General features: G+C 39.2%; 1 protein-coding gene across 1 annotated transcript; it reads left to right on the top strand.

Moving 5' to 3' along the window:
* The first annotated feature begins 7,039 nt into the window (after nucleotides 1-7,039).
* LOC145775146 (uncharacterized protein KIAA0930 homolog) lies at nucleotides 7,040-23,729 on the top strand. Its single transcript, XM_082586377.1, has 10 exons — nucleotides 7,040-7,285; nucleotides 11,369-11,496; nucleotides 12,005-12,109; nucleotides 13,334-13,417; nucleotides 13,989-14,090; nucleotides 15,934-16,074; nucleotides 16,734-16,898; nucleotides 17,332-17,509; nucleotides 20,286-20,387; nucleotides 21,247-23,729. Exons 1-10 carry the CDS (start codon nucleotides 7,192-7,194, stop codon nucleotides 21,318-21,320), a joined length of 1,173 nt encoding a protein of 390 aa, XP_082442503.1. The 5' UTR covers nucleotides 7,040-7,191; the 3' UTR covers nucleotides 21,321-23,729.
* Nucleotides 23,730-23,810: the final 81 nt, after the last annotated feature.

The following is a 23,810-nucleotide window of genomic DNA, read 5'->3' on the forward strand; positions in this document are numbered from 1 at the left end:
CATAGCAGAACAAATTGATAACAGTCAATTTTTGGTTTATACAGTTGAGTATTTTATTCATAATGTTTCTAGTGATTACCGATTTACCGTACCATAAAATATGTGGAAAATATATACTGTACAAGAAAAATAACTGCAGACAGGATCTTACAGTTTCAACCTTAAAGTCTCCTCAGTGCAATAAATCATACACTAGACATGATCGCCTTATTACTATATATGGAATACAGCGTGGTGACATTTCCATTTGTGGTACCGTACGTAAGGAACCACTTTTGGGTAGGCTACTACATGTGTAAGGAAGATTTTGTAAATCAAATAAGGTATTTTAACTTCATGTGCTGATCATGAATGCTTAAATATACCAGTAACACCGTATATTTCATTTCCGATCATCATAGCAAAAAATGTACTATCACATAGCAGGGTTCTAAAATATAGTAGAAGCGACAAAACATAAATGTTGTAAAGTGTGTTATCAGTAGGCCGGACTTATTGGTAGTTCAATGTGACTAATGGGAAAATCAACATGACTAAGGAGTAATTTGTGGGGGTATCGAATAAAAATATATAAGAAAATTTAATTTTATCACTTGTCTGCGTTTTAGGCTACCTGACAAGCCTTAACAGTACTTTGAAACAAAAACCCAACTGGATTCCAAATGACATGTCATTTGGGACTGTTGTGCACACCGAAACTACGGTACCGGTATAGCTCATAGTGGTCCACATACACAGGCCTTGACAACATACAAAATGAAGGCATCTGTAACTTTGATTTTGAACTCGAAGCTAAATTTACTTAATGACCCTTCGGAATGATAGTTTTAGGAAAACAACCTGACAAAGTGTGCTCACTGAATCTCAAATCACTACAAAACTTTGATTTATATGTGTACTGCAGGGTGGCAGTTGACTTGTAGACCATGTGGTCGTCCCGTTGTCTCCTTGTCAGCACGAATCGGGTACCTCTACTAATCAACCTCTACTAAATCTACTAATCGGGTACCTCTACCTCTACTAATCGGGTACACAAAGAGGAGGAGTCTAAAATCTAAATACCCATCCATTGTCAATGTCGGTAACGACTAGAACATCACACACACTGTTGCCACTCTCTTGTCCTGGAAAAGTACTAGATTTGACTGAAAAAAACACTAGATTCACAAAAAAAACACTAGTATCATAAATACACGATCATTTACATGCATAATGTGCAAAAATGACAGCCAATGGCGTTAGTGAGTGTTAAAAGTCCTTAAAATTACAAAGTAGAACTGAATTTCCTTGAAAGTGAGAGCCCTGAAGTCATAGCCGTAGGAGAGTAAAACATTTTGGGAGGGGGGGGGCAAACAAAATTTTCCCAAATTTGGCCATTGCAAATATATTGTCAAAAACGCAATATTACTCACAATCTCTGAGGTAGCGTAGTCTAAGAACTCCACACTCATTAAATGTAAGCCGACAAAATGCAAGCCCTATGGTAGACTACGCTACCTACTTTAGTCTACTTTGAACACTTTTCACAGTCATTTGTGTGTATTTGTTAAAGTATTTATGCTAAATATCTCAAATTTGGTCATCATTGGGTGTAACTAGACAAAAAACTCGCTGTTCACTTTGAAAAGCAATACAAATACATTGATGCAGCCAAACAAAAATAGGTGGGGCTACTTTGAACACTGTTCAAACTTATGCGTCACACCAACATAGCGGTAAATCGCTAAAAAAACACTAGATAGCAAAAAAAAAACACTAGAACACTAGATGCAACCCAAAAACACTAGATCTAGTGGAAAAACACTAGCAGTGGCACCACTGATCACACAACTCAGGCAAAAGAGAAAATTGAAAAAAGCAGGCATTGCTAGTGTTGCAGGATGTGTTTAAATAAAAATAATAGCTTATTTATTGTAGCCTATTGAAGTCGATTTGAAATAATGTAATAGGAAATCAAAAAAATCAACAATATCATGAACTGCAATCTGCTAGAAAATGTAGGCTATACAAGGAGGAGGTAAAAAGGTCCCATACTCACTACTCAGATACTGAGCTTTGGGGAATGAGAAGATAAGGTTCTCATCATACTAAGCCTTTGGCACTAGCGAGAATAGGGTTGTAACAAGTGTAGAATAGGGTCCTTTCTCTCGACCGCCTTTACTTCAGCAACTAAGTCCACCCAATTTATTACACCTTGGGTAGAGGTAGAGGTGTGTTCCTTGGGTAGAGGTAGAGGTGTGTTTTCAACAACCAGCTGAAGCCGGGAGTCGAACCAGGTTTGTATAATTGGAAACTTGGAAAGCCCAACGCCTTATCTGCTGCGACATCCCAACACACAAAGAGGAGGAGTCAGTTACAATTCGCAGATTACGTTGCTTCCTCTAAATGATGTATAATTCTCAAAGAATACTGGTAGCCTAAATTTAATGTCTACGAAATCTCACAATCGATCAAATTTAGTTTGTGTCTGTCCAGACATGGTACCGTAATAGTAGTAAGCCCAAAGACCATCAGCTTTCCAAAGTCTGGGCTGGCGAATGGACAGTGTTGGGCGCGATGACTCATTTTTCAGTTAAGCGATAACGATAACACTGGTCTACAAAAAACGAATTTTTTTTGCTCCATGAACTTTGAAGACTGATTTAGAGTAATTTTGGGGTGCTGAATCCGAATCTGACCTCAGATTTATCCTATCACGTCAGGTTTGTAAAATATGATAACAACAAATTGTTACTTTCGTCAAAAGTGGAAGATTTGGCGTTGCGTTTACCACCAACATATGCAGTGTTGTAACGAAAGGTTAGTGTTAGACAGGCCAAAACAGCCTAAATATGGTTACTGAACAAGCATTGCCATAGGCCTGCTTAAATCTTTGTGGTTTCATGCAAAATATTGACGGGGGAGGGGGTCAATTACACTTATAGCCTCCCTTTTAGCTTGTTATTACTGCCTTGTTAATAATGTTGCTTAGAAAACAAATTGGTATCAAAATTATAATTGGTAGGTGTATTTCAGCTACTTATGCAAAACATGACCTGGATTTTTGGATCTTGCACAATGTGTATGTGCAATAAACGCAATGTCAAATCTTCCACTTTTGACAAAAGTAACAATATGCTGATATTATATCTCACAAACCTGACGTGATAGCATAAATCTGAGGTCAGATTCGGATTCAGCACCCCAAAATTACTCTAACTCAGTTTTCAAAGTTTATAGAGCAAAAATCGTGTAAACCAGTGTAATCAATAAACGAAAAATGCCTAAAGCGATAACGATAAATGATAATTCAATGAAAAGTTAAGCGATAACGATAAACGATAAAATTATCGCCAATAATGTCCGACAACGATAATTTTTTTTTTCTTGATTAGCGCTGCCCCATCCAGTGCTTCCACTTTTACAAAGCTAGATTACCACTTGTATTACCACATTTGTCCTCAGATTACCACATTTTTTACTGTGATTTTTTACCCGATCTTAACCGTATTTCGACTTACGTTTATATTAACACAGTGGCTATTTTTACCCACTTGTTGCCATAGTTACTATCAGGTGTTGTCAGAGTTAGGATTAAAGTTAGTAAGGGTTAAGGTAAGACTTAGGAATAAGGTTAGGGCTTTGGTCTTTACCCAGAACTAAAAATTTTTCTAATATGCAAGTTTTTGTTTTCAACAGCTTTAAACTTTTCTCAAATTACGACAGAATTCCTTATCCGGCAACGCTATTATTTGGTTATATTTACACTATATAGTGTAAAATAAGGCCTAAAACAACTACTCAGTTTATCAACAGAACGTCCGAAATAAGAAAGCAAAGTACCAGTAGCTAAGCCAGGAATTTTGAAAGGGGGGGTTTTAACGGCCGCCGGGCTTCTGCAGCCGGCCTCTTCGCCAAAGGCGACACCCAGCAGCGAGGGGTCTGGGGGGCCTCCCCAGAAAATTTTGACAAATTACTTTAAATTTGGTGCATTCTGAGAGCATTTTCAACAAAACTGTGGTTACAAATATTCCTGTAAAATGGTGCTGTCTGGTGGCATAGCAAAAGAATACGATCATGTTTTCTTGGGCATTTTTCGGTAATAAAGCTAAGTCTCTATGTTTTCTTGTTGCTAATTATTGGCTGAGATATTTGAATGTTTAGGATTCGAAAAACTCACTCTTTTAATGCAGTTTCGTTTAAAATTAGGCAAACTTTGTTTTAATAATAATAATGTTAGTTTTTATATAGCGCTGTATCCATCGCAGAATGCGTTGCTCCACAGCGCTTTACAAAGCAGACAGTGTCAATGCAGCCGTATAGAGGCGCAACTGAGTACATTATTACCCGAATCCACTCCATGGCTCAGTGCCAAGCAGAAATTAGATTCAGTACCATTTTTAAAAAGTCTTTGGTATGACCCGACAAGGTATCGAACCCATGCCTACCGCTTCAGAGGCGGGCGCACTAACCACTAAGCCACCGAGCCGGATTTTAGAGACATAAAGACTGAAAGCATCATTCTCAATATCGTGACGTCACACGCGTGCCAAAGGGGGGTTGTAAACCCCCCCCCTGGCTACGCCACTGCAAAGTACTGTACTTGACACCGCAGCTAGAATCTGAAAGACATATTGACTATGAATATGATCACATGGTCACCCTACCTTCAAAGTCAAAAGTCAGGACGCATTCCAAAATCAAACCGAAAACAGCGGAACATGCTAGTCACATGCTATTATAAGTAGTTTTTTGCATATCTGTTCGATTTTGGAGGACAACAGTTTTAATGCTCTTATTTATTGATAGTATTTTATGTCAAATTTTCAAAATTTATAATTTCCACATTTTGGCAACATTTCAACACAAAATTTCCATATTACCACATTTTTACCACAAATTTTTCATTACCACATTTTTACCACAAGCATGATGAAAATTCCACAATTGTGGTAATTACCACAAAAGTGGAAGCGCTGGCCCCATCCCATGCAGCACGAACTGTTCAGTTCAGTTCAGTTGTTTTTTTATTTCTGACCATCATATCAAAACAATACACGTCAACATAGCAAAGGTCGAGAAAAAGGTAGAAGCGACAAAACGCGAACGTTAAAAACGTGCTTGTGACCGAAGTAAGTTATTGAGTTGAAAAAAAATTTGGCACGGTCGCAACACCTTCAGAAAAATTTAAGATATACAAAGAAAATAAAAAAAAAAGAAAATGTTAAAAAAACAAAAACAAATAAATTTAGGCTATAGCTTTATTAGCCCACATGGCTTTAGCTGATATATTTAAGATCAGTATGGACAGTTGCTATGAAGATCGGCCATGGTGCGTTATCAAGAGTGCTGATGGTCTTAAGGGGAACACGTCTTGATGCGTTTAGCTCATAGCAAGAAGAGCAAGGCAGGCAAAGAAAACCCCACAAAGAAATCCTACCACGGGCAAAGCCATTTCAAGCGCAACGCACCATAGGCCTTGCTCTTCTGTTTTCATCAACATGATGAAAATCGAACATAATATAGGCTACTGTAAAGGGACAAAACTTTTTGTAAGTTATGCATGAATAGGCTATGCAATAAAATCCCACTCTCCAGAGTCTTGATCTTGAAAAGTGCGGTAAAATGCACGATGCTGCAATCGCAGTTCTCTTTCTGCTGCAATGCTTACTTGAAAGCGGCCTCGTATTGCGACACTTTCACAAACCACTTGCCAATTACTTTCGCTTCGCTTCAAAGGAAGCTGTCCCGCCTGTGCGCTTACATTTTAATTGTAAAATTCACTCGCGATTGCCGATTGCAGCAAAACAACAAGAGAATTGTTGCATGCATTTCATTGCATTGCAATTAGCAACTTTAAAAATGTTTTTGTGTTGTCAGGGCCGTCGCTGCAGGGGGGCGTGCCCTCTCCTTTAACAACGACCTGTACACACACACTTCAGGCACTGAAGAAGAGCTGGTTTCAATTTTAGTTTCATTAACTAGGTGGCTAGTAAAATATTACTTTTCATGGTCTTTCCACTTGTGTGTTGGTCCGAAATAAAATTTATCGGCGATAATCAAATATTGCCTTTGGCGATAACGATAAACGATAACTGAAAAAATAATTGAGCAATAACGATAAACGATAAAAATTTATCGCCGATAATGCCAATCACTGCAAATGGATGCCAGTGCCACCACTTTGAAGTATGAAAATGAAGGTGACCCAAGTTATTGACATCTCGACTGCCGAAAAACATATGTTTTTAGAATAGTCTTGATGGCTAGTGTGGAGGATACATTGGCATGTTCAGCGAAGCACGATGGTCGTTGTTCTATAGTTAGTGGGTAGCTTTGTCAGGGGCGTGGAACAATTTTTGACTGGGGGGCAGGATTATGAACCATTGCCCCTTGCCCTCCCATCCACAGAAAAATTAAGGGCAGGGGAGACATCTACCCCCTGCTCCCACGCTTCCGGTGCCCCTGAGCCTTGTCAGCCTTGCGCCATGTGACATGGCCTGTGTATGAAGTATGTGTATGACATGGCCATGTATTAATAAGTAGTCTAAGTATTAGTTGATTAACATAGTCTTTGTGCATACTTTATGTTATTTTGAGCTCCTTTTGCGCTATTGTCACTATGCAAGTAATGAACTTGTGCTGGAAATCAAAAAAGCGTCTGGCAACACTAGTAATTGGCAAATCTTTAACCAATAGTTCTGCAGAGGAAAAAAGATAAAATCGCTGGCAACTTAAAGTTAAAACCTAGAAGCCTCTTTCAAAGGGATATACATAAAAGTAAAATTAGCTGAGAGTTCAAAATCTAAATTGCATCTGCCTCCAGTTTGCACGTTTTTTGTTTATTCGCCAGCAGAAAAAATAAAATGAACTTAACTGGGCTAGCATGGCTGCAAAACCCAAAAAACAAACAATAGCAAAAAAGCAAAACAAAGACAATCACATATTCACGATTAAACAATGTCAGTCTAATGGAAAGTGTTGTGGACTGAGTTTACCAGTTCCAATATTGATGTGAATTAGCAGTCATAATAATAAACCGCTTTGTTGATCCAGGTGTAGGCTTACTTATAGGCTGGTGCCTAAATGGTAGACTTATTTTCTGTTAGTGCTTTAGTGTTGTGTAGCTGTTGATGCAGTGTGCCTAGTTTACACAGTTATGACTGGCCTATAGGTGTTTCCTGTAATTCACAACATAGTACTGTATGCCACATGACTTCTAAAAGCTTTAAAACCACGACAACAACATCATGTTTAATGAAGATGCTTGTAGAGATTGTAGAAAATGACCAAAAACGTGAAGATGGTAAGCATACTAGGCCTATTTGTTCATTTTATTTTGTATCATGTTCAAAATGGTGTATCCACATAGGGATACCGAAGAACCACAATGATTCAAAGCCTCTACAAGTATGCGAAACTGCCAGGATTAAGCTCTGCAAGTACCGTAGCTTTCCCAGTCCGAGGATAAAGATTCAATCAATCAACTTGAAAAGTTGCTTGGGTTGAATAAGAATATTGTTAAGTTGGCGAATGGAGTGAGGTGGTGTCCATGGGCAATGGGCATGTTTTGAGAAGGGATGAAGATAATGTTTTGAGAAAAGCAGTGTAGTGGACGTCACTGCATTAAAACTGGACTACTACTTATACTGCATTATCCAGCTTGAAACTGTACAAATGCAGAGCGTCTGTTGCACACTAAATACGAAAATATATTGAATGCTTAGCTCTAAAAAAAGCTTGAAAGGTTCACATGAAGCAGAACCTCTAAACCAAGATTGATAGGAAAAGTCTATTGACTTTAGTTGTTAAATTAAATTCTATTTTACAAATGAAGAAGTTTTGTGAATATCCGCTTGAATTGTGTTGCTGTATTATTATTATTGATGAAAATAGAGTTGGTGCTATAAACTCTCTGAGTTGAGACCTAATTGTATAACAGATATTATTTGCAATATATCAACTGTTAATTCTGGATAAACCTCAGTTATGTTTGATACATTGCATAGCCTGTATTATATACAGCAACACATTTCTATTTACAGTGAAGCATCTTAACGTCATATTTTCAGAACAACGTCTGGTCAGTACAGTGAGCTTAATGACAATACCATTTCATGTCAAGATCACCTGAAAACATAATGTTTTTTTCTGACTTCAGTTTTCATGCTCCACAATAAAAGCCCTATGTCAAAATTATGGACATACTTATCTTATTATTAAACATTCAGAGTTTCTCTTTGATACCGTAGTATGTAACTTTTTGTCGGAATGGCCCAATTCGGTGAGTCCGATTCGGTGAGAGCCTTTTTCGGTGAGAGCCCTATTCGGTGAGTTTTTTTTTTTTAAATTATTGCGCGCCGTAGCCTAATTATCATTGCCGTTATAGGGTTAGGGGATAGGGATTAAGGGTTAGGGGATAGAGGTTAGGGGGTTGGGGTGGGTTTTTGGGGTTAGGGGGTTGGGGGGTTTTGGGGTTGGGGGTTTTGAGGGTTGGGGTTTTGGGGTTGGGGGGTTTTGGAATTGGGGGTTTGGGGTTAGGGGGTTTTTGGGGTTGGGTTTTTTTGGGGTTGTTGGGGGTTTTGGGTTTTGGGGGTTGGGGGGTTTTGGGGGTTTGGGGTTAGGGGTTTTAATTAGGCTACGGTACCCGATAATTTTCAAACAAAAATTAAAAAAAAAAACACAAAAACCCCCAACCCCAAAAACCCCCTAACCCCTATCCCCCAACCCCTAACCCCTATCCCCTAACCCTATAACGGCAATGATAATTAGGCTACGGCGTGCAATAATTAAAAAAAAAAACTCACCGAATAGGGCTCTCACCGAAAAAGGCTCTCACCGAATCGGACTCACCGAATAGTAGCAGACCCACTTTTTGTACGGTACCAGTCAACAAATTATGTATTGTGTGGTACATTTATTGTTTGTCGGCAAAGCTGCTGTATGCTAGCATGCTTTTTGCTGTATGGTGAATAATAAACCCATTTTCTCACGATGGCTGTTAGCATGTTACTTTTATTACATTAGTACATTTCAGGCCTTGAAATTCATGGCGGACATGTCCGCCGTCACAGCATGCAGAGATGGGCAAGATCACCTGTTTAGGTGATCTTGAAGATCAAGATCACCAAGAATACGTGATCTTGAAGGTCAAGATCACCCAACAGTGTGATCTTGAAGATCAAGATCGTGATCTTGAAGATCAAGATCACTTTTTGGGGTATCGTAGAAAACAAGATTAAAAACAAAATTAAAAACTATATATACAAAAAGGGATAGCATCTATTTACACATTTTATGTATTATTTTTTTATTCTTAGCCTATATCTTAAACATTTCTAAGTCTGGTTGGTTCACTGCAGTCTGCAATAAGCCACTTCACATGACCAAAGTCGACTAGAGTCCATTTTTTAGCATCGCCAACCTAAACTTTTCAAACATCTAAGATTGGATCAACGAAAGCGAAGAAATTTTTAGAATTCGCAAAACAGAAATGTAAACAAATTTTAGTCATTTCTTTTCATGTGTTGATGTACAGTCGTAAGCTGGTTACCACACAAAGCTTTTTCAATTTTGAAATGGCAACACTAACCAAACTCATTGAGGTTTCAAATCAACTTTTATTAGACGCATGCGTCATATTAACAGTGGCTAAATGGTAGTAATTACCATTAATTAGGCCTAGGCTACTTTGTACAGTACCAGTTTAAAAAAATGTCTCTATAATATATGTAGTAGGTCAACTGAAATTCCAAAGTGATCTTGATCTTATTGACTTTCAAGATCAAGATCACCAAAATAAAAGTGATCTTCAAGATCACGCTGATCTCTGAATGTGATGTCCGCGGGAAGTACCATCTAAATCGATCATATTTGTCCGCTGAGAAATAACACAGGAACTAGCGATACAAATCGTCATTGCATAGCACGAACAATTGTTGCAAGAATATAATTTCACGCTCATCTGAAAAATGTGAATACTGTATCCCTTAGCTTCCATTCAAGCAGGAAAACTTTCAATTTTTATGTTACTTCAACCTCAACGATTGATGACATTGAATCAGTGTAAAAAAGGTGAATTCGGTACTACTATGAGAGTACAGGTACTTCTACACTAATCACGAGCAACTTAGTTCAAGTTTTACGTCACAATGTCTAGCTTTGATCGACTGATATTGATAAGGCAAGGTTGGTTACAAAATTCGCAAAAATAAACCTAAAGAAAAACGATGGTGAAACTTTGCTCTGCAGAAAATAGTAACGTTATTGTAGAAGTTTTCCGATTTGCGTCCAGAGCATTGTTATGTAAGAAGCCACACAACCTCGTTTGGTGGAAAGTAATCAGTTATGCGTCGTATTGAGCAGCTACACGGCGCTTTGACTCTTCAAGCGCACGCCGTTGGTCTGATGACAGCCTTTCAGAGTGACTTCCCTGACATTTTAAAAACCCTTCTAAACCGTAGCAATAGTTCTCAAATGGTGAAGAATTATAAAGATAAAGTGAGCATGACGATCGTCGCTAAAACTCGAGTGTCCGCCATGAGACTTAATTTGTCCACCGAAATAGCTGCTCAGACTGGACACATTTGTCCGTTGTCAACAAAAACTAATTTCGAGGGCTGAAATTTTTCTTGTTGCCTCGGCATTTGTGACTACGTCGCCATTCGCATAGTGCAAAAAAATTCTGCCAACTAACTGTGTCGTCAACAAATTTTCAATCTTTTTAATCCATGCAGACAAAATATATTTGCTGCGCCATTACAAGAGCAAACATTTTTTTGTTATTGATTTTTTGTAGTTTATCTAACATTAGTGTGATTATTATTCATTGACATTTTCTCCAACCAACCATCTTCATAAGAAAGCATTTTAAAGCTTATTAATAAAAGTAGATTGGCATTGTAAGTGTTTAGACAGGTCTACAGGTAAAATTATTACAAAATAAGAAAATGTTTTGGTAATTTTATTTTTGAAAATAAAAGCGTAGGAAATGTTACTTACAGAATTTGCCACTAAAAATGCATTCAACTGTTAATAAAGTTATCATCATCGGCCATGCCTGAATAAGGCGTCGGCTACCGTAAGTCTCCACAACAATCGATTGTCCATAGTTCTAATTAGGGTTTCAAAATTTTGGTTTGTCCATGTTGTAAGATTTTTGAAGATTTCGAAACATGGACGCCCTCGGTGCCTCTGACCAGGAAGTCGCCCCATCATTGCCGAGTGTTCAATTCCGCGTTTGCGGTAGACATGCCCGATAAATGTCATTTGCCTTTTTTGATAGTTGTGATGAGGACGCCAGGGGTGCACTCAGAGCGTCTCCACACTTCTTCGTTAGTGATCTTCTCCATCCAGTTAAATGGTACGGTAATTCATTTTATCCTTGCAGGTTTTGTGAGTGTTGCTCCAATTGCTTTCTGGACTCAAATATTTGCCAAATATTTTCTTCATGTGAACAACCCTCAGCACGATGATCTTCTCTTCTACATCAAAAAGTGTGAAAATCCTGACTCTCAAGTACGCTGCGTGCTTTTTATCATGTTCCTTGTGTCATTCACTAATTAACAACTTTGTAATTTGTTTAACAAATCACACAGTTGTGTACTTTATGTTGTAGCCTCACTAAAATTTCATACAATGATGTTTTGCAGTTTCACAGCTTGATTAAAATTCAGTAAAACTATAATACCTTTCACTATTGTATGTAAAGAAAATAGATTTGTTTTCAGCATTTTTTATTCTCTTTTATTATCCATTACTTTTACAGAACGTGCCGTAATGATAATGGTAAATATGCATACTGGTAACAATGTGTATCACATCACATATTATATAGAGTGATTTTTATACAGCTTGTAAGACTATTTTCAAAGCTGCTTGTATGAAAGCATGAGAACTGCACACTCTGAAGATTTAACATAATTAGATATGCAAAACTTTTTAAAAGATTTGATATACGGTACTGTGTATATGAAAACAGTTTTTGGTTAGTAAAGTGGGTTATTTCAAGATTGTTTTTATTTAGCCGGAAGTGCAAGTGTTTCGTCGTGAATCTACAAAAGCTCCCGGACTCGGTGATCCTGCCTATGACTGGACTGAAACTGTTTATCTCAACTTAATATTACAACAGGTGAGAAGTTGTTTGAATTAGTATTTATTTGTGAAGCTATGTATGTACACTGCAAAAATATACCAACTCATAAAAGTATTTACTGCATCAGGTTACAAAATATCGAACAAAGATTCATTGAAGACGGCTCCGGTTTTAGAACTAATCAAAACTAGATTGTACCGTATAGCAGAGGATTTTAAGAAAATAGATTAACGTATCATTTTTGATTTTTTTTTGTATAAGTTTCATGAAATGCTGTTTGAATCAGTCTTGTTGATTTTGAATAAGCTGTCGTTTGGTTGTTGTTGAATAATGTGTTCTGTGTACTGTGTTCCTCCATTAGAAGCACATAAGTTTTATGATGAATGTCGAAATAGGTGAGGTATTTGTAAGTTGATGTTATTTTTTGAAAATCTGGTACCGCAAAAGAAACGGAAATGGCCCGTTTTGGAGAATCCGATTCGGAGAAATTCTATTTCGGAAACAGCCGCCTTTTTCGGATAAAACCGATTCGTTAATTTCTTAAAAATCCAGGACAGCTTCTATTAATTTAGAAAAATTGTTGGGATCATTTTGGTAGGCGTTTTTTGTGTTTACCTTCCCATAGCCATGCAAACGAGCCAGTTATTGTTTCAGTGAGGTAGATGTAAATTGGGGTATCGGCTGTACAGCGATATCTAGCAACGATTGTTTATACTACAGGTTAAGCAATTAACTAAAGCTAATTGTTGATGTCACAGTAGTGGATCATGCTAGTAATAGTAACGTTAAGGGGAGGCGGTTTAATAGATCTCACAAAGAAAAGTAGTAGGCCTACAGATCAGTAAAGTTGAATTATTACGTTTCAAGGAAGCGATTGCCAGATTCGCCGCTTCTGTGTTGACCATGATAATGATTCATGTGTCACGAGTATGAATATGAAACGTTATTTGAAAACTGTTTTTTTTTAGACTTTATTTACTTTACCCCAGTTATAAGCTAACTCTTTTGAATAAACAAATACCGCTGTAAGATTTTAGAAATTTTTGAAAAAGCCTGTCTCCGAATCGGATTGTCCGAATAGTAGCAGACCGTAAAAAGAGTGGCCCTCGGTCTTAGAAGCGCACATGAAAATCATCATTGTGCCACTCCACACTTGCTTTTCCGACATAAAGTTTAGCTGTTCATAAAGAAGGTTGCACTGTTGCTTAAACTAAAGATTTAATGAGCAACTGATGTTCTAATGATATTGTCACATCACAGTTGGAATACACCTTGACATGTGGAATTTGCACGCAAACATCTCAAACCAAGCAAGATGTTCTAGTTCACAAAAAGATTTCACAGGTAGGTTCTTATTTTCAGATTTATTTTTAATATGGAAGAGTATGTGAAGAGAGGCATAGTCTTTTCAATTCCAAATAATATATTATTCACAATACGTAACATTATTGGTTAGCGCGTCACTTCTGGAACGAAGAAGCTTCAAGATCAAGCGGCGCTGGTTGGACTCTCGGGGTGTGCGCTTGAGCAACGCACGTTAAGGACTGCTCTCCATTCAGCGGCATCTAATGGATGGAATAGTTCCTCGGCAACAAGACTTCAACAATCGGAAACTTCACTCTGTCAATCTCGGCGACCGGCCCTGCGTCAGTGATTCAAAGCCTCTACAAGTATGCAAAAACTGCCATGATTAAGCTCTGCAAGAAGCTTTCCCAGTCCGAGGATAAAAATTCAATCAATCAATTATTCAATCTTGGGCCTTATTTCTGTGTGCTTTGTATGTGTTTATGATTATTGATTATGGATGGACTGGTAAGGGTAAGAGACGTAGCGATATTGCTTGTATGTTGCAAGTTATTTAACAACCTTTGCCAGCTCTTTGTAAGCGGTTTCTTGTGTTGCAATGTTGTTTCAGCAAGTCTATGCTTCGCCCAGCAAGCATAACATGGAGGAGAAAGGGAAATCTGCCCAACTTTGTTATCCGAATATATTCTTCACCATTGACAGCTTTGACGAGGTAATCTTAAACGTTTGATATTGGCATCGTGTGAAGTTTATATTGAGAGATTCGTATGAAAAGAGTTTCACCAGTTTTCTCTTCTTTTTTTTTTATGTATATATATTTGATCTTTTTGTGTTTTGTTAATGACAACATCATTCTCAGGTTGCCTTTCCCAAGAAATCTGATAGGGTTCATCACTTTTATATTGGACGTATTTTGCTAATTTGATATGTGGTGATGTTCGTTTTTAAAGATTGCCAACGAATTTGAATCAGGCTGTAATTGTGGTATATATGTGCAATGTGCATGTGTGCGGATATGACTGCTGAGTGCTGAGACCTATTTCTTTGTTGAAGCCTCTATTGCAGAATAGACGAGAAGGAATTTGTTGGAATTGTTGTTCAAGATTCAGGGCCTGCGTAAAAAAACACATTTTTGTATGAACAAAACAAAAAACCTTTCGACACTATCCACTTTTTGCAATATTTTATGACAGCAAATATTATAAAATGTTAAAAACTAGCTGTGAAGCAGCGCATTCATTGCGACATTGCATGTCGAAGCTCTTTCGAAGTTTCCAAATAGCTCGAAATAAGACCAAGGAAGCTGTACAAACTACAGTTATGTCATCATAGGCTACTTTCAACTCACATAATGTGAAACCATATACCCTTCAAACCAGATCAAAAAACTTGCAACTGGGTTTGTCTACAATTGGCATCAACAGTTTTGCTAGAAAAACGCTGTTGCAAAATGCACACATGAGCAGACCTAGTTTTGCTGGTTTCCTGCAAGTGAAGTTCTGGCGCATTTTTCATTGGAAAGATTGATGTGATGCTAACTGCACGTTTGTGTACATCCAACTATCGCAAAAGCAATAAATAGTTTAAAGCATAAGTTAGCTGCTTATATTTTTGTGTTGTAATCCTTGGCCTGGCAGATGCCCAGCTAGCGAAATTTGCCATTTGTTACATAATTTTAACGTCTGTAACAATAACAACAGCAACTATGTGCTAATCCGAGCCAGCAAATCAGTCCCCAGACAACAACAAACCCGTCGTTTTTACATTGATTCAACGTCTGCAGACGTTGAATCAATGTGCAAATAATGGATTTTGCTGTCTGGGTGACAATGAAGGTTGTTGACTGCTGACAGTGTAATAGTTTACAAACAAAAAGTACTATAGTGGGATTCACGTTTTGGTTATTTTGACATAGTGGCTGTTGACTTGACAATCACAAAGCAGTTTTGTGTTTCATTTTTTCTACTATGAAGTGCTTCTGCTCAAATGTAAACCCCGCACTGCATCATTATTTTAAAGCTGTCGTTTTACTTGCGTTCCTGCTGTGTGGTACTTTTTCTATGTGTTTGTAAACTGCCTAACTAAATAATCTAACTAAAATTAGGTCAACAGTAAAACCTTGCTAGCGACAGATCCAGCAAGCAGCCTAAGGGGGAGTGATTTGAACAAAACACAATGTGTAGGTCTACACTAATACGACCTTGCAAATACATCTGGAATACAGTTACTTTTCTGTGTGGGAGGGCAACTGCCCCCCTCCCCTTGGATCCGCCACTGGCTAGCGACGTGTGTTTGCACGATTTCCCTTGAATAACTTGTTGCACCTTTGTAATCTTGATTACAAGAAAATAAATCCAGTGATGGTACTACAGGATGTCTCAGGCCACATTTTATGGAAGAAGTTTTTACTTTGCTGACCGTATGATGAAACTGACTTTCTTTAGTGCACGATTCATAAACTAAGAGCCGTTTTTGAATATTTTAACCCGTTTGCATTTTTTGAAGTGTGCTTTCTGTAATTGCAAGAGAATGTGTTGCATTGTGATACGTTTTAGGTTTGGAACGACTTGACACTCAACGATGATGAGATGGTTTGCGTTGAAATCATAGCCACCGATAAAGCGAAGATGTTCCACAGCGTCATCTTCCTTGGATCCGTCAACTACAGCGCTCTTATGAAGGTCTACAATAACCGGGTGAGGTCATCTTGAAACGTTTCGGTTCCGATCTTTTTTAACGTGTGGTTGTTTATTTGCTACAACCCAAACAGCAAAATCCGTCACTTTTACATTGATTCAATGTCTGCAGACGTTGAATCAATGTAAAAATGACGGATTTTGCTGTTTGGGAATCCACGGACACACGACGATGGTAAACAACTTTTGGGACATTTCGCTCATTGCCTGTGTTCTTTAATACAACATTATGAATAAATCAACAAATCGGATCTAGTAACTTTCACTCAGTTACTTCTACCACGAATTGTCTTTGAAGGTTGAAGCATTTCGTGCTTTTGGTAATCTGTGGTACTTAATTGTGACAGAACTATGACGAATTATAACGCTTAACGGAGTGATATCGTTTAGTTGAACTGCACGTTACAGACACGGACGGCAATTTAAAGGGCGCCGGTTCAACACCGCTCAAGAGCATGCGGCTGTGTCTTTGGTAAGACACTCAAAGGCATGCCTGAAGGTGGACACGAAGATTGGCTTCCTTGCCTTCCCGTCCACTTTATCTAAATCGTCAACCACCGGGCGTAAGCCTGGATACGACTTATTACATTCCGATATATCTTTAAAAGTTCATATTAGGCTTTGTGTCATACTCACTGCACATGTCTAATCACCTACAGACGCGCGGTACCAGCAAGTGGACCCAGGTTATGACACTTGGACTACTGCGCAGTAGTAACACTGTTGAGTTTGTCCGCATGAAAGGACCCGGTGGTAAAGGGTACGCAGAAATGGCCATTCAAAGGTACAGCGAATCAGATGACGCTTCTTCGTCACGTAACCAGGTATACATTGAGATATGACTGAAAACAAGAAAGGTCATGCATGGGTGATTAGCTGGTAACTTTTGAATATGGAATTTACACGTTTTGTTCTCGGAACTAATTCTTTGCCACATAACTTAAATTCCAAATGGAACAAAACAGAGATGAAGAGATTTTGTTTCTGACTATAATGTCTCAATAGTTTATGAACTTTTGATGAACGCGATGCAAAACCACGCAATATAATGTTTTTGAGATGAATGGTTTGGACATGGCGTCTGAGTCTTTACTTAACATTATAACTTATCACTTAGCATTAAAAACGAATGTGACTGTTCGCCAGGCATCCAACTTAAAAACATGATGCGCTCTTCTGGTGTGAAATGAACTAAACCATCACCAAGTGTTGAAAGTGATGTCTTAGTAGTCAAGTAATTCCCAACAATTTCCGCAGTGTACTTGTTCAAGCAGCAGCTCTTCCAACCAGACCATGACATCATGCTCTGTACACTCCCTCCACTCGTCCAAGTCCGATCCATCGCTGGACCGAAGTGTTAAGTTGTCCACCGGTCATACTAACGGCGTGGGCCAAGCTAATTCAACCATTGAACTATCTGCCAGGAAGCAAGCAGGTGGGATGGGGTATCTGGTTGACACGTTCTATGTTTTATAGTTCCGTAGTTTTAAAGTTAGGTTTACACTTTTCTACGTTGGTTTTGATTAGAGATGTACCGATATATCGGTATCGGTGATATCGGCCATTTTTTGAGTATCGGCATCGGTATTGGCAAAATTTGGCCCATACTGTGGCCGATACTAAACATGTAAAAAAAGGCGTTTGCTGCGGATTTTCTGCGGAAGCAAAGATATAGATTTTTTAAAGTAGTAACTAACGTCACATTGAAGTAGAAAAATAACAACCTGTTCAAATTTTTGATACCTAACAGTCCCATGACATCATCAGCGCGCACCTTTTGGCATTGTTTGCTTACAGTGATTCTTTCACTCAAACAAAACGTTTTGTTTCAGCAGTTTTGCGTTGTTCGATTCTTTAGTTGTGAAGGAGACTCAATTTCTCCAATATTTATCATTTGTGTTTTTTTTTACTCACAGCAGAAGATAAAACCAGGCCAAGACTACCCAGGTGGCGGGAATGTGTAGTTTTGCATCGTTTTTGCGTTGCTGGACGTTTGAGGGACCCGTGTGGCTTGGTTGTTTTTTGGTGAGCTGGTTCTGTCAGTTTGTGATTTGGTTTCCGCCTTTTGTTGTGATGGACTCACCAGGCTTGAACAATGTTGTGGCGGGTGGGTGGGCTCGGGGTGGGGCGGTGGGACTGCAAATCCTCACTGAACTAATCAACAAGTAGTCTTGTTGCGCCTGGGATGGCGGCCTCGTTGTGGGGGGGGGGAGTGTCCTTCCCTGCTGTCGGCACGGGGCTGGGCGCTCACTGGTGCGGCGGGCCGTTGCGATTCGCCGGCCATAACGGTGTAGCTTCCACGCTAGCCATATAGACCATCCAATCAACTATATGTTTCTCGGCAGCCGTTTTGTAGCAAGAATTGACATCGACAAGAATTAAAATGGCTAGTGTGGAAGCTGCACCGCAGTGGCGTAGCCAGAAAAAATTTTTGGGGGGGGCCAATTATTTGATGAATTGAAGAGAACGACAAAATGTTTGATTTAAGACATCACCACCTGATGTGCAGTGGCGCATCCTGGTGGGTTAATCAAGGGAAGCAATAAAGCTGGCGGGGGGGTTAGAGTGTGCCGAAGGCACGCGTATTCTAGGGGGGTCCGGGGGCATGCTCCCCCGGAAAATTTTTGCAAAATTACACTTAAATAATGGATTATAACGCTTTCTGGAAACACTTTCAGGGTAATATTTGTATGAAACTTATTAGCAGATAAACAGCTATTAACTTATTAAAGGTAGCTCTTATCTACACACAAACGGGCAAAAACTGCGGCTAAAATTAGAGAACACAAAAAACTCAGCTACACAAAAACCCTACAGAGTAAGCGATTCTGAAATTGCTTCCACAGATTAGTTAAAAGAAGCGTAAATCGCGTAAACTTTGCGCGATTTACGATTTGCAAAATTTATTGGTGTCTTTTTGTGTGTCTAAAACAAGTCCTGGGGGGTGTTAATAGCCAGATGTCTTGGAAAACAATATAAATTTATACAAATTATATTATATTTTCAACAAAGGGTTCAACTTCGGAATCCAAACTTTGAAAATTTGGGGGGGGCCATGGCCCCGTTCGCCCCCCCCTGGCTACGCCTATGCTGCACCGTTGTGGTTGGCGGGTCGCGGCAGCTCGCTGTGCTGGTGGCCGGATCGGACGCTCCTTTCTTCGCAATGAGGTTGTCATCTTGGGCGCAACAAGACCATTTTGATTGGTTTGGTGAGGATTCGTAGTCCCATTGCTTTCTTTTTGGGCCTACTTATTCTGCCGTGATATTGTTTGGGCTTGGTGAGTTTGTTGCGGCTAAGGGTGGAAGTTGAATCGCCGGCTTGCTGGGGGCAGCCGAGTTGCACGGGTTTTTTGAGGATTTGGGGGGGTGGGAGCGATGCAGAATTGTGCATTTTTGCTACCTGGGTAGTCTTGGCCTGGCAAAAGCTTTTCAACCAAACGACAAGCGCCCTTAGGTTGCACATTACTTGTCGAATAGTTTTTTGTACGACTACACAAATCACTTGGTTTACATTTTACATCTTATTATCAATTATGATAGCCTATTTGGAGAGTTTGCGCAAACACTTTATTAATTTTTCAGAAACCCCAATTATGATGTAATGTTTCTTCCCTTATACCCCAATCATCAATTACGGTGGCCTTTCATTACTAAAACCTACTATTATGACACAACAATGCGGTTGAGATTGGATTCTTGAATCTTTAATAAATTATGCCAATTCAAAGCTTTTTTTAATAGTTTTATGCAAATAAGGTAAAACTTAGCATTTGATATAATTCCTTGCAAATACCAAAATTGCTTCTTTTTGTAACACCAAAGTATCGGCCAAAATATCGGTATCAGTATCGGTATCGGCCTAAAAAAGTGATATCGGTATCGGCCAAAATATTGGTATCGGTACATCTCTAGTTTTGATGATTTCACAGGACACTATCCTCAGCGTGTTTCAATCATGTGATGCTTCGACTCCCAGCTTTGCGTAGTTAATAAAAAGCATCGCTCACTAGCAACCTCTGCGCACGGTGTGGGCGTCGTTGCTGAAAAAAAGCAGCCGTGAGAAAAGCACTATCCACCACCCTACTTTAGTTAGGCCCTGGCCTAGTATCATGAAACTTCATCTTTTCTCTTTCTCTATGCTTGAGGTATTGGGACCACCTTTTTACCACAGGCTCATAAAGCTCTCACATGTTGTTATGTTTTCCTGACAGAATCACAGCTGAGTTCATCACAGAGGAGCTCGCTGAAAAACTCTAACACCCTCAAGACTCATCTCACCTACGTCACCCTCCCATGGCACAAGATTATATTAGGTGAGTTGTTAGCGTTGTTATGTGTTAGGTGAGTTGTTAGCGTTGATTGGGTGAGCGGTTAATTCTTCACTGTGTTAGGCCACTGGATTCGGCTGTGGTGGCCAGGCAGCACTCACTGTTGATATTTCTTGAAAATCACGTCACCATTGTTGTTGTTTCACCCTGGCCCACTTGGAGGATGGGAAGTGGTTTCAGGTTGCCACGATTCCCTTATATGTTGTGATGAACGTCGTTCGATATTTCCCGGTGATGATGATGCATGTTGTTTCCTTCCTTTAAATGTGAACTTCAAGGTGAAATTATGTACGGTATAATACTCATGAAGGGTAAAGATGTCATTACAGCATGGCGGTATGGTGGCATACTGACCGCGTCATTTGCACCATTGCTAGGACGAGTACAACTACTTGAACTTTCTTGTCACTTGCTTATTTTCTGCTTGCTGGATCACGTGACCTGGTAGAATTTGAAAATAACATAGTGGCCGCTCGTCGACTTTGGCGTTTAGTCGAGCCACCGCCACCCTCTCGAGAGTAGTAACAGAACAGGGTCCTTGAACCATAAACTGGCAAAGAAGCGTGGACAATCTCGTCAATTAGAACCAGGGGCGGGTCCAGCAAGTAGCCTTAGGGAGGGGGGAGGGCGATTTCAACAAACACAATGATATGTGGGGCTACATTAACCCTATCTTGGAAATTCACCGTAAATAAAGTTACTTTTCTGTGTTTTAGGGGGGAAGATCCCCCCTCCCCCGTGGATCCGCCTCTGATTAGAACCAGTAGTTATGTTGCAACGTTGATCTGCGGATGACGTTATGACATCTATGAATGATTGAGTGATACATCTTGTATGCTTTCAGATATATTACAATCTTTCGAGAAGCCATCTTCTTCAAAGCGACCAGTTTTAAACAGAGAAACATCGAGAACTTGAATCGTTATTTGCAGTGTAAATGTTGTTCTTTTTTACATGCTGTATTATTGTAACCTATGTTAAATTTATCGCCTTGCAAGGTGAACCACGTGGCAGTCGATTGCAGATGTTGTCAATCGAAGTCACGTGACTAACTGTAGACCCAAAGTATTGTAAGACAAATGAATCGTTGGACCAATCAGAAGTTACAGGAACAGCGTTTCAACCAATCTGATGTTGCAGAGAAAACATTTCTGGTATAAAGTAAATTAAGTCAACGTTTCGCCGTCCACAGCTTGGCGCAGAGGGTGTTTCAATGACGTGTGTTCGATTCCCACCCAAACAATAACTCTCTGGCTGAATGCTAGAAGGGTAACAATTGGACGCTATTCACTTAAACATGTTCTGATTGGTTGGCGAAGTCATCGGGTCTTACAGGGAACTGTCCTATTTAAGGGGAGCAAGTCTTTTAGGCGCAGAGAGCTAGGCGCCGGTCAAATAGGCGCGCACACTGTGGCGCCCGGTCATTTAGGTGCTATTCCTAGTAAAGTCTGCAGATTGTATCAGCTTGGCAGGTAGGGCAATGCTTTTCACACAAAATGTTACATTGAACAGAAATATATGTTGTTTTTTTAATGTGCGTGTTCGGAAATTATTTGTTGTTAGTTCAGGTTTGCGTCGGCGAAAGCTTTATCAATAAATTATTCAAGTTTCCGAACATGACTGAGTTCACTTTTAGTTAAGTCAAATAATAACTACACTATAAACATCAGTAAAAAAATATACCGTAGCCTATATTCAAGCGGGTGGTAGGCTTTAGTGAAGAGTAACTTAGTTTTCCGTCAAAACCTCGACTAGGTTTTGCCAAAGCTGAGCTGATACAATCTGCAGGCTTTACTAGGAATAACACCTAAATGAACGGGCGCCACAGTGCTCCGCACCTAAATATCTTGACGCCACAGTGTGCGCGCCTATTTCACCGGCGCCTAACTGTCTGCTCCTAAAAGACGTGGACCCTATTTAAGCGGTTACCGGGACGAACAGCGGTACAAGTTCGTAATGTCTTCCAGGGATGTTGTGTTGCCATTGTGACACACTGGCTTGTAATTTCAAACCAGCAATGTAGGCAATGACGAGATTCTCGCCGTAATTTCTTTTTTTTCGATTCGATGACATAAAGTTCGTTCAATTCGTTCTTCATGTGCAATTCAAACACGTCGGCTGCAACTTTGATCAACCCTTGCATTGTTTTTGAATCAATTTTATGTTGAAATTTTCAAGATAATTGTTCCATCGTTGATCACTCGTCTAGTAAAATTTGTCATTTTTATGTTGCAACAACGTCTGCAGACGTTGAATTTATGGAGAAGGGTCAGTTATTGCTGTCTAACCAAATGGCATCTAAGTTAACCGTACAATACCCAGACAGAAAATTCGTCATTTTTACATAGATTCAACGTCTACAGACTTCGTATTAATTTCAACGTCTGCAGATTTTATAATAATTCAACAGACGTTGAATCTAAGTATAATACGGTTAATTTACCGGGTGGTTTGTCACTAATTAGCTAGCAAGGTCGTGGCAGCACGAGCCCAAGTGCGGTAGGTTTGCAGTTATTAACTTATCAAGCAGTGCGAAGTGCTTTTATATAATTTTGTGTTATAAATGTAGTATTACTTAACAAATTGTTGTTTTTTCATAATGCATCGTTTTGTTTTTTTTTCTCCATTTTGCTTCAAAGAACAATTACATTACCGCACGGTAATTATAGAGGTACCACTTTTGTAACGGTATTGAAATTCAAATTTGTTTTTTGTTACGGCACAATTCAATGCAGAATATCTCGACAATTTCAAGAAACTTTATGGTTTAGAACGAAGCCTGTCGAGGTCAGCAAGTTATCTTATAGCCTACTTATAATATTTGGGGGATTTTATTAAAGTAATACGGGTTTTATTGCATCCGTTTATTTGGCAACAAACTGAGTTTGCTTGACGTGAATGGGTAGTCGTCAAGTTGTGCAGTTTTTAAATCGTATTTCTTGACTGGAATAAATGATCCATCACGCATAAGGAGATTATCATAAATTACGTCACAACGTTCTACTGCTTTTGACGTTGGAATGAAAAACTGACTCTTATTTTACCCGTTCCTAAGTAAATCGATGTCAGAAAAGCTTAAACCTCTTGGATTCGCAAAACTATGGTCCTTCACCAGGGGTTTGTTGTGGGAGATGCTGCGTGTGCTTTGCTACGTTTGTACCGATACTATTCTGCCTTGCTGTAATTTATCGCCTTTTTTGATTACAGATCTCCTTTCTTTTGATTAAATGTGATATCCCTCGCTTCAACAACCTTCATTTTTGTGTGGAGTAATCCGTGGCAGTGATTGCCACAATTCGTAATTCCTCAATAAACCTCAAACGAATACCGCGTTAGTCGTCGTTACGAATGCTGATGGCTCGTATGTTTGCCCTTCAACATCGACTCCATGACCAAAAACCGTTTCGG

This window comes from Aplidium turbinatum, chromosome 8, assembly GCF_918807975.1.
Source record: "Aplidium turbinatum chromosome 8, kaAplTurb1.1, whole genome shotgun sequence".
NCBI classification, from domain to species: domain Eukaryota; kingdom Metazoa; phylum Chordata; class Ascidiacea; order Aplousobranchia; family Polyclinidae; genus Aplidium; species Aplidium turbinatum.

Coding starts and splice junctions, on each gene's coding strand:
- LOC145775146 (XM_082586377.1), top strand. CDS start 7,192: ATGACTTCTAAAAGCTTTAAAACCACGACAACAACATCATGTTTAATG. Junction 11,497..12,004: donor GTGAAAATCCTGACTCTCAA/GTACGCTGCGTG, acceptor GTTTTTATTTAG/CCGGAAGTGCAAGTGTTTCG. Junction 20,388..21,246: donor ATGGCACAAGATTATATTAG/GTGAGTTGTTAG, acceptor GTATGCTTTCAG/ATATATTACAATCTTTCGAG.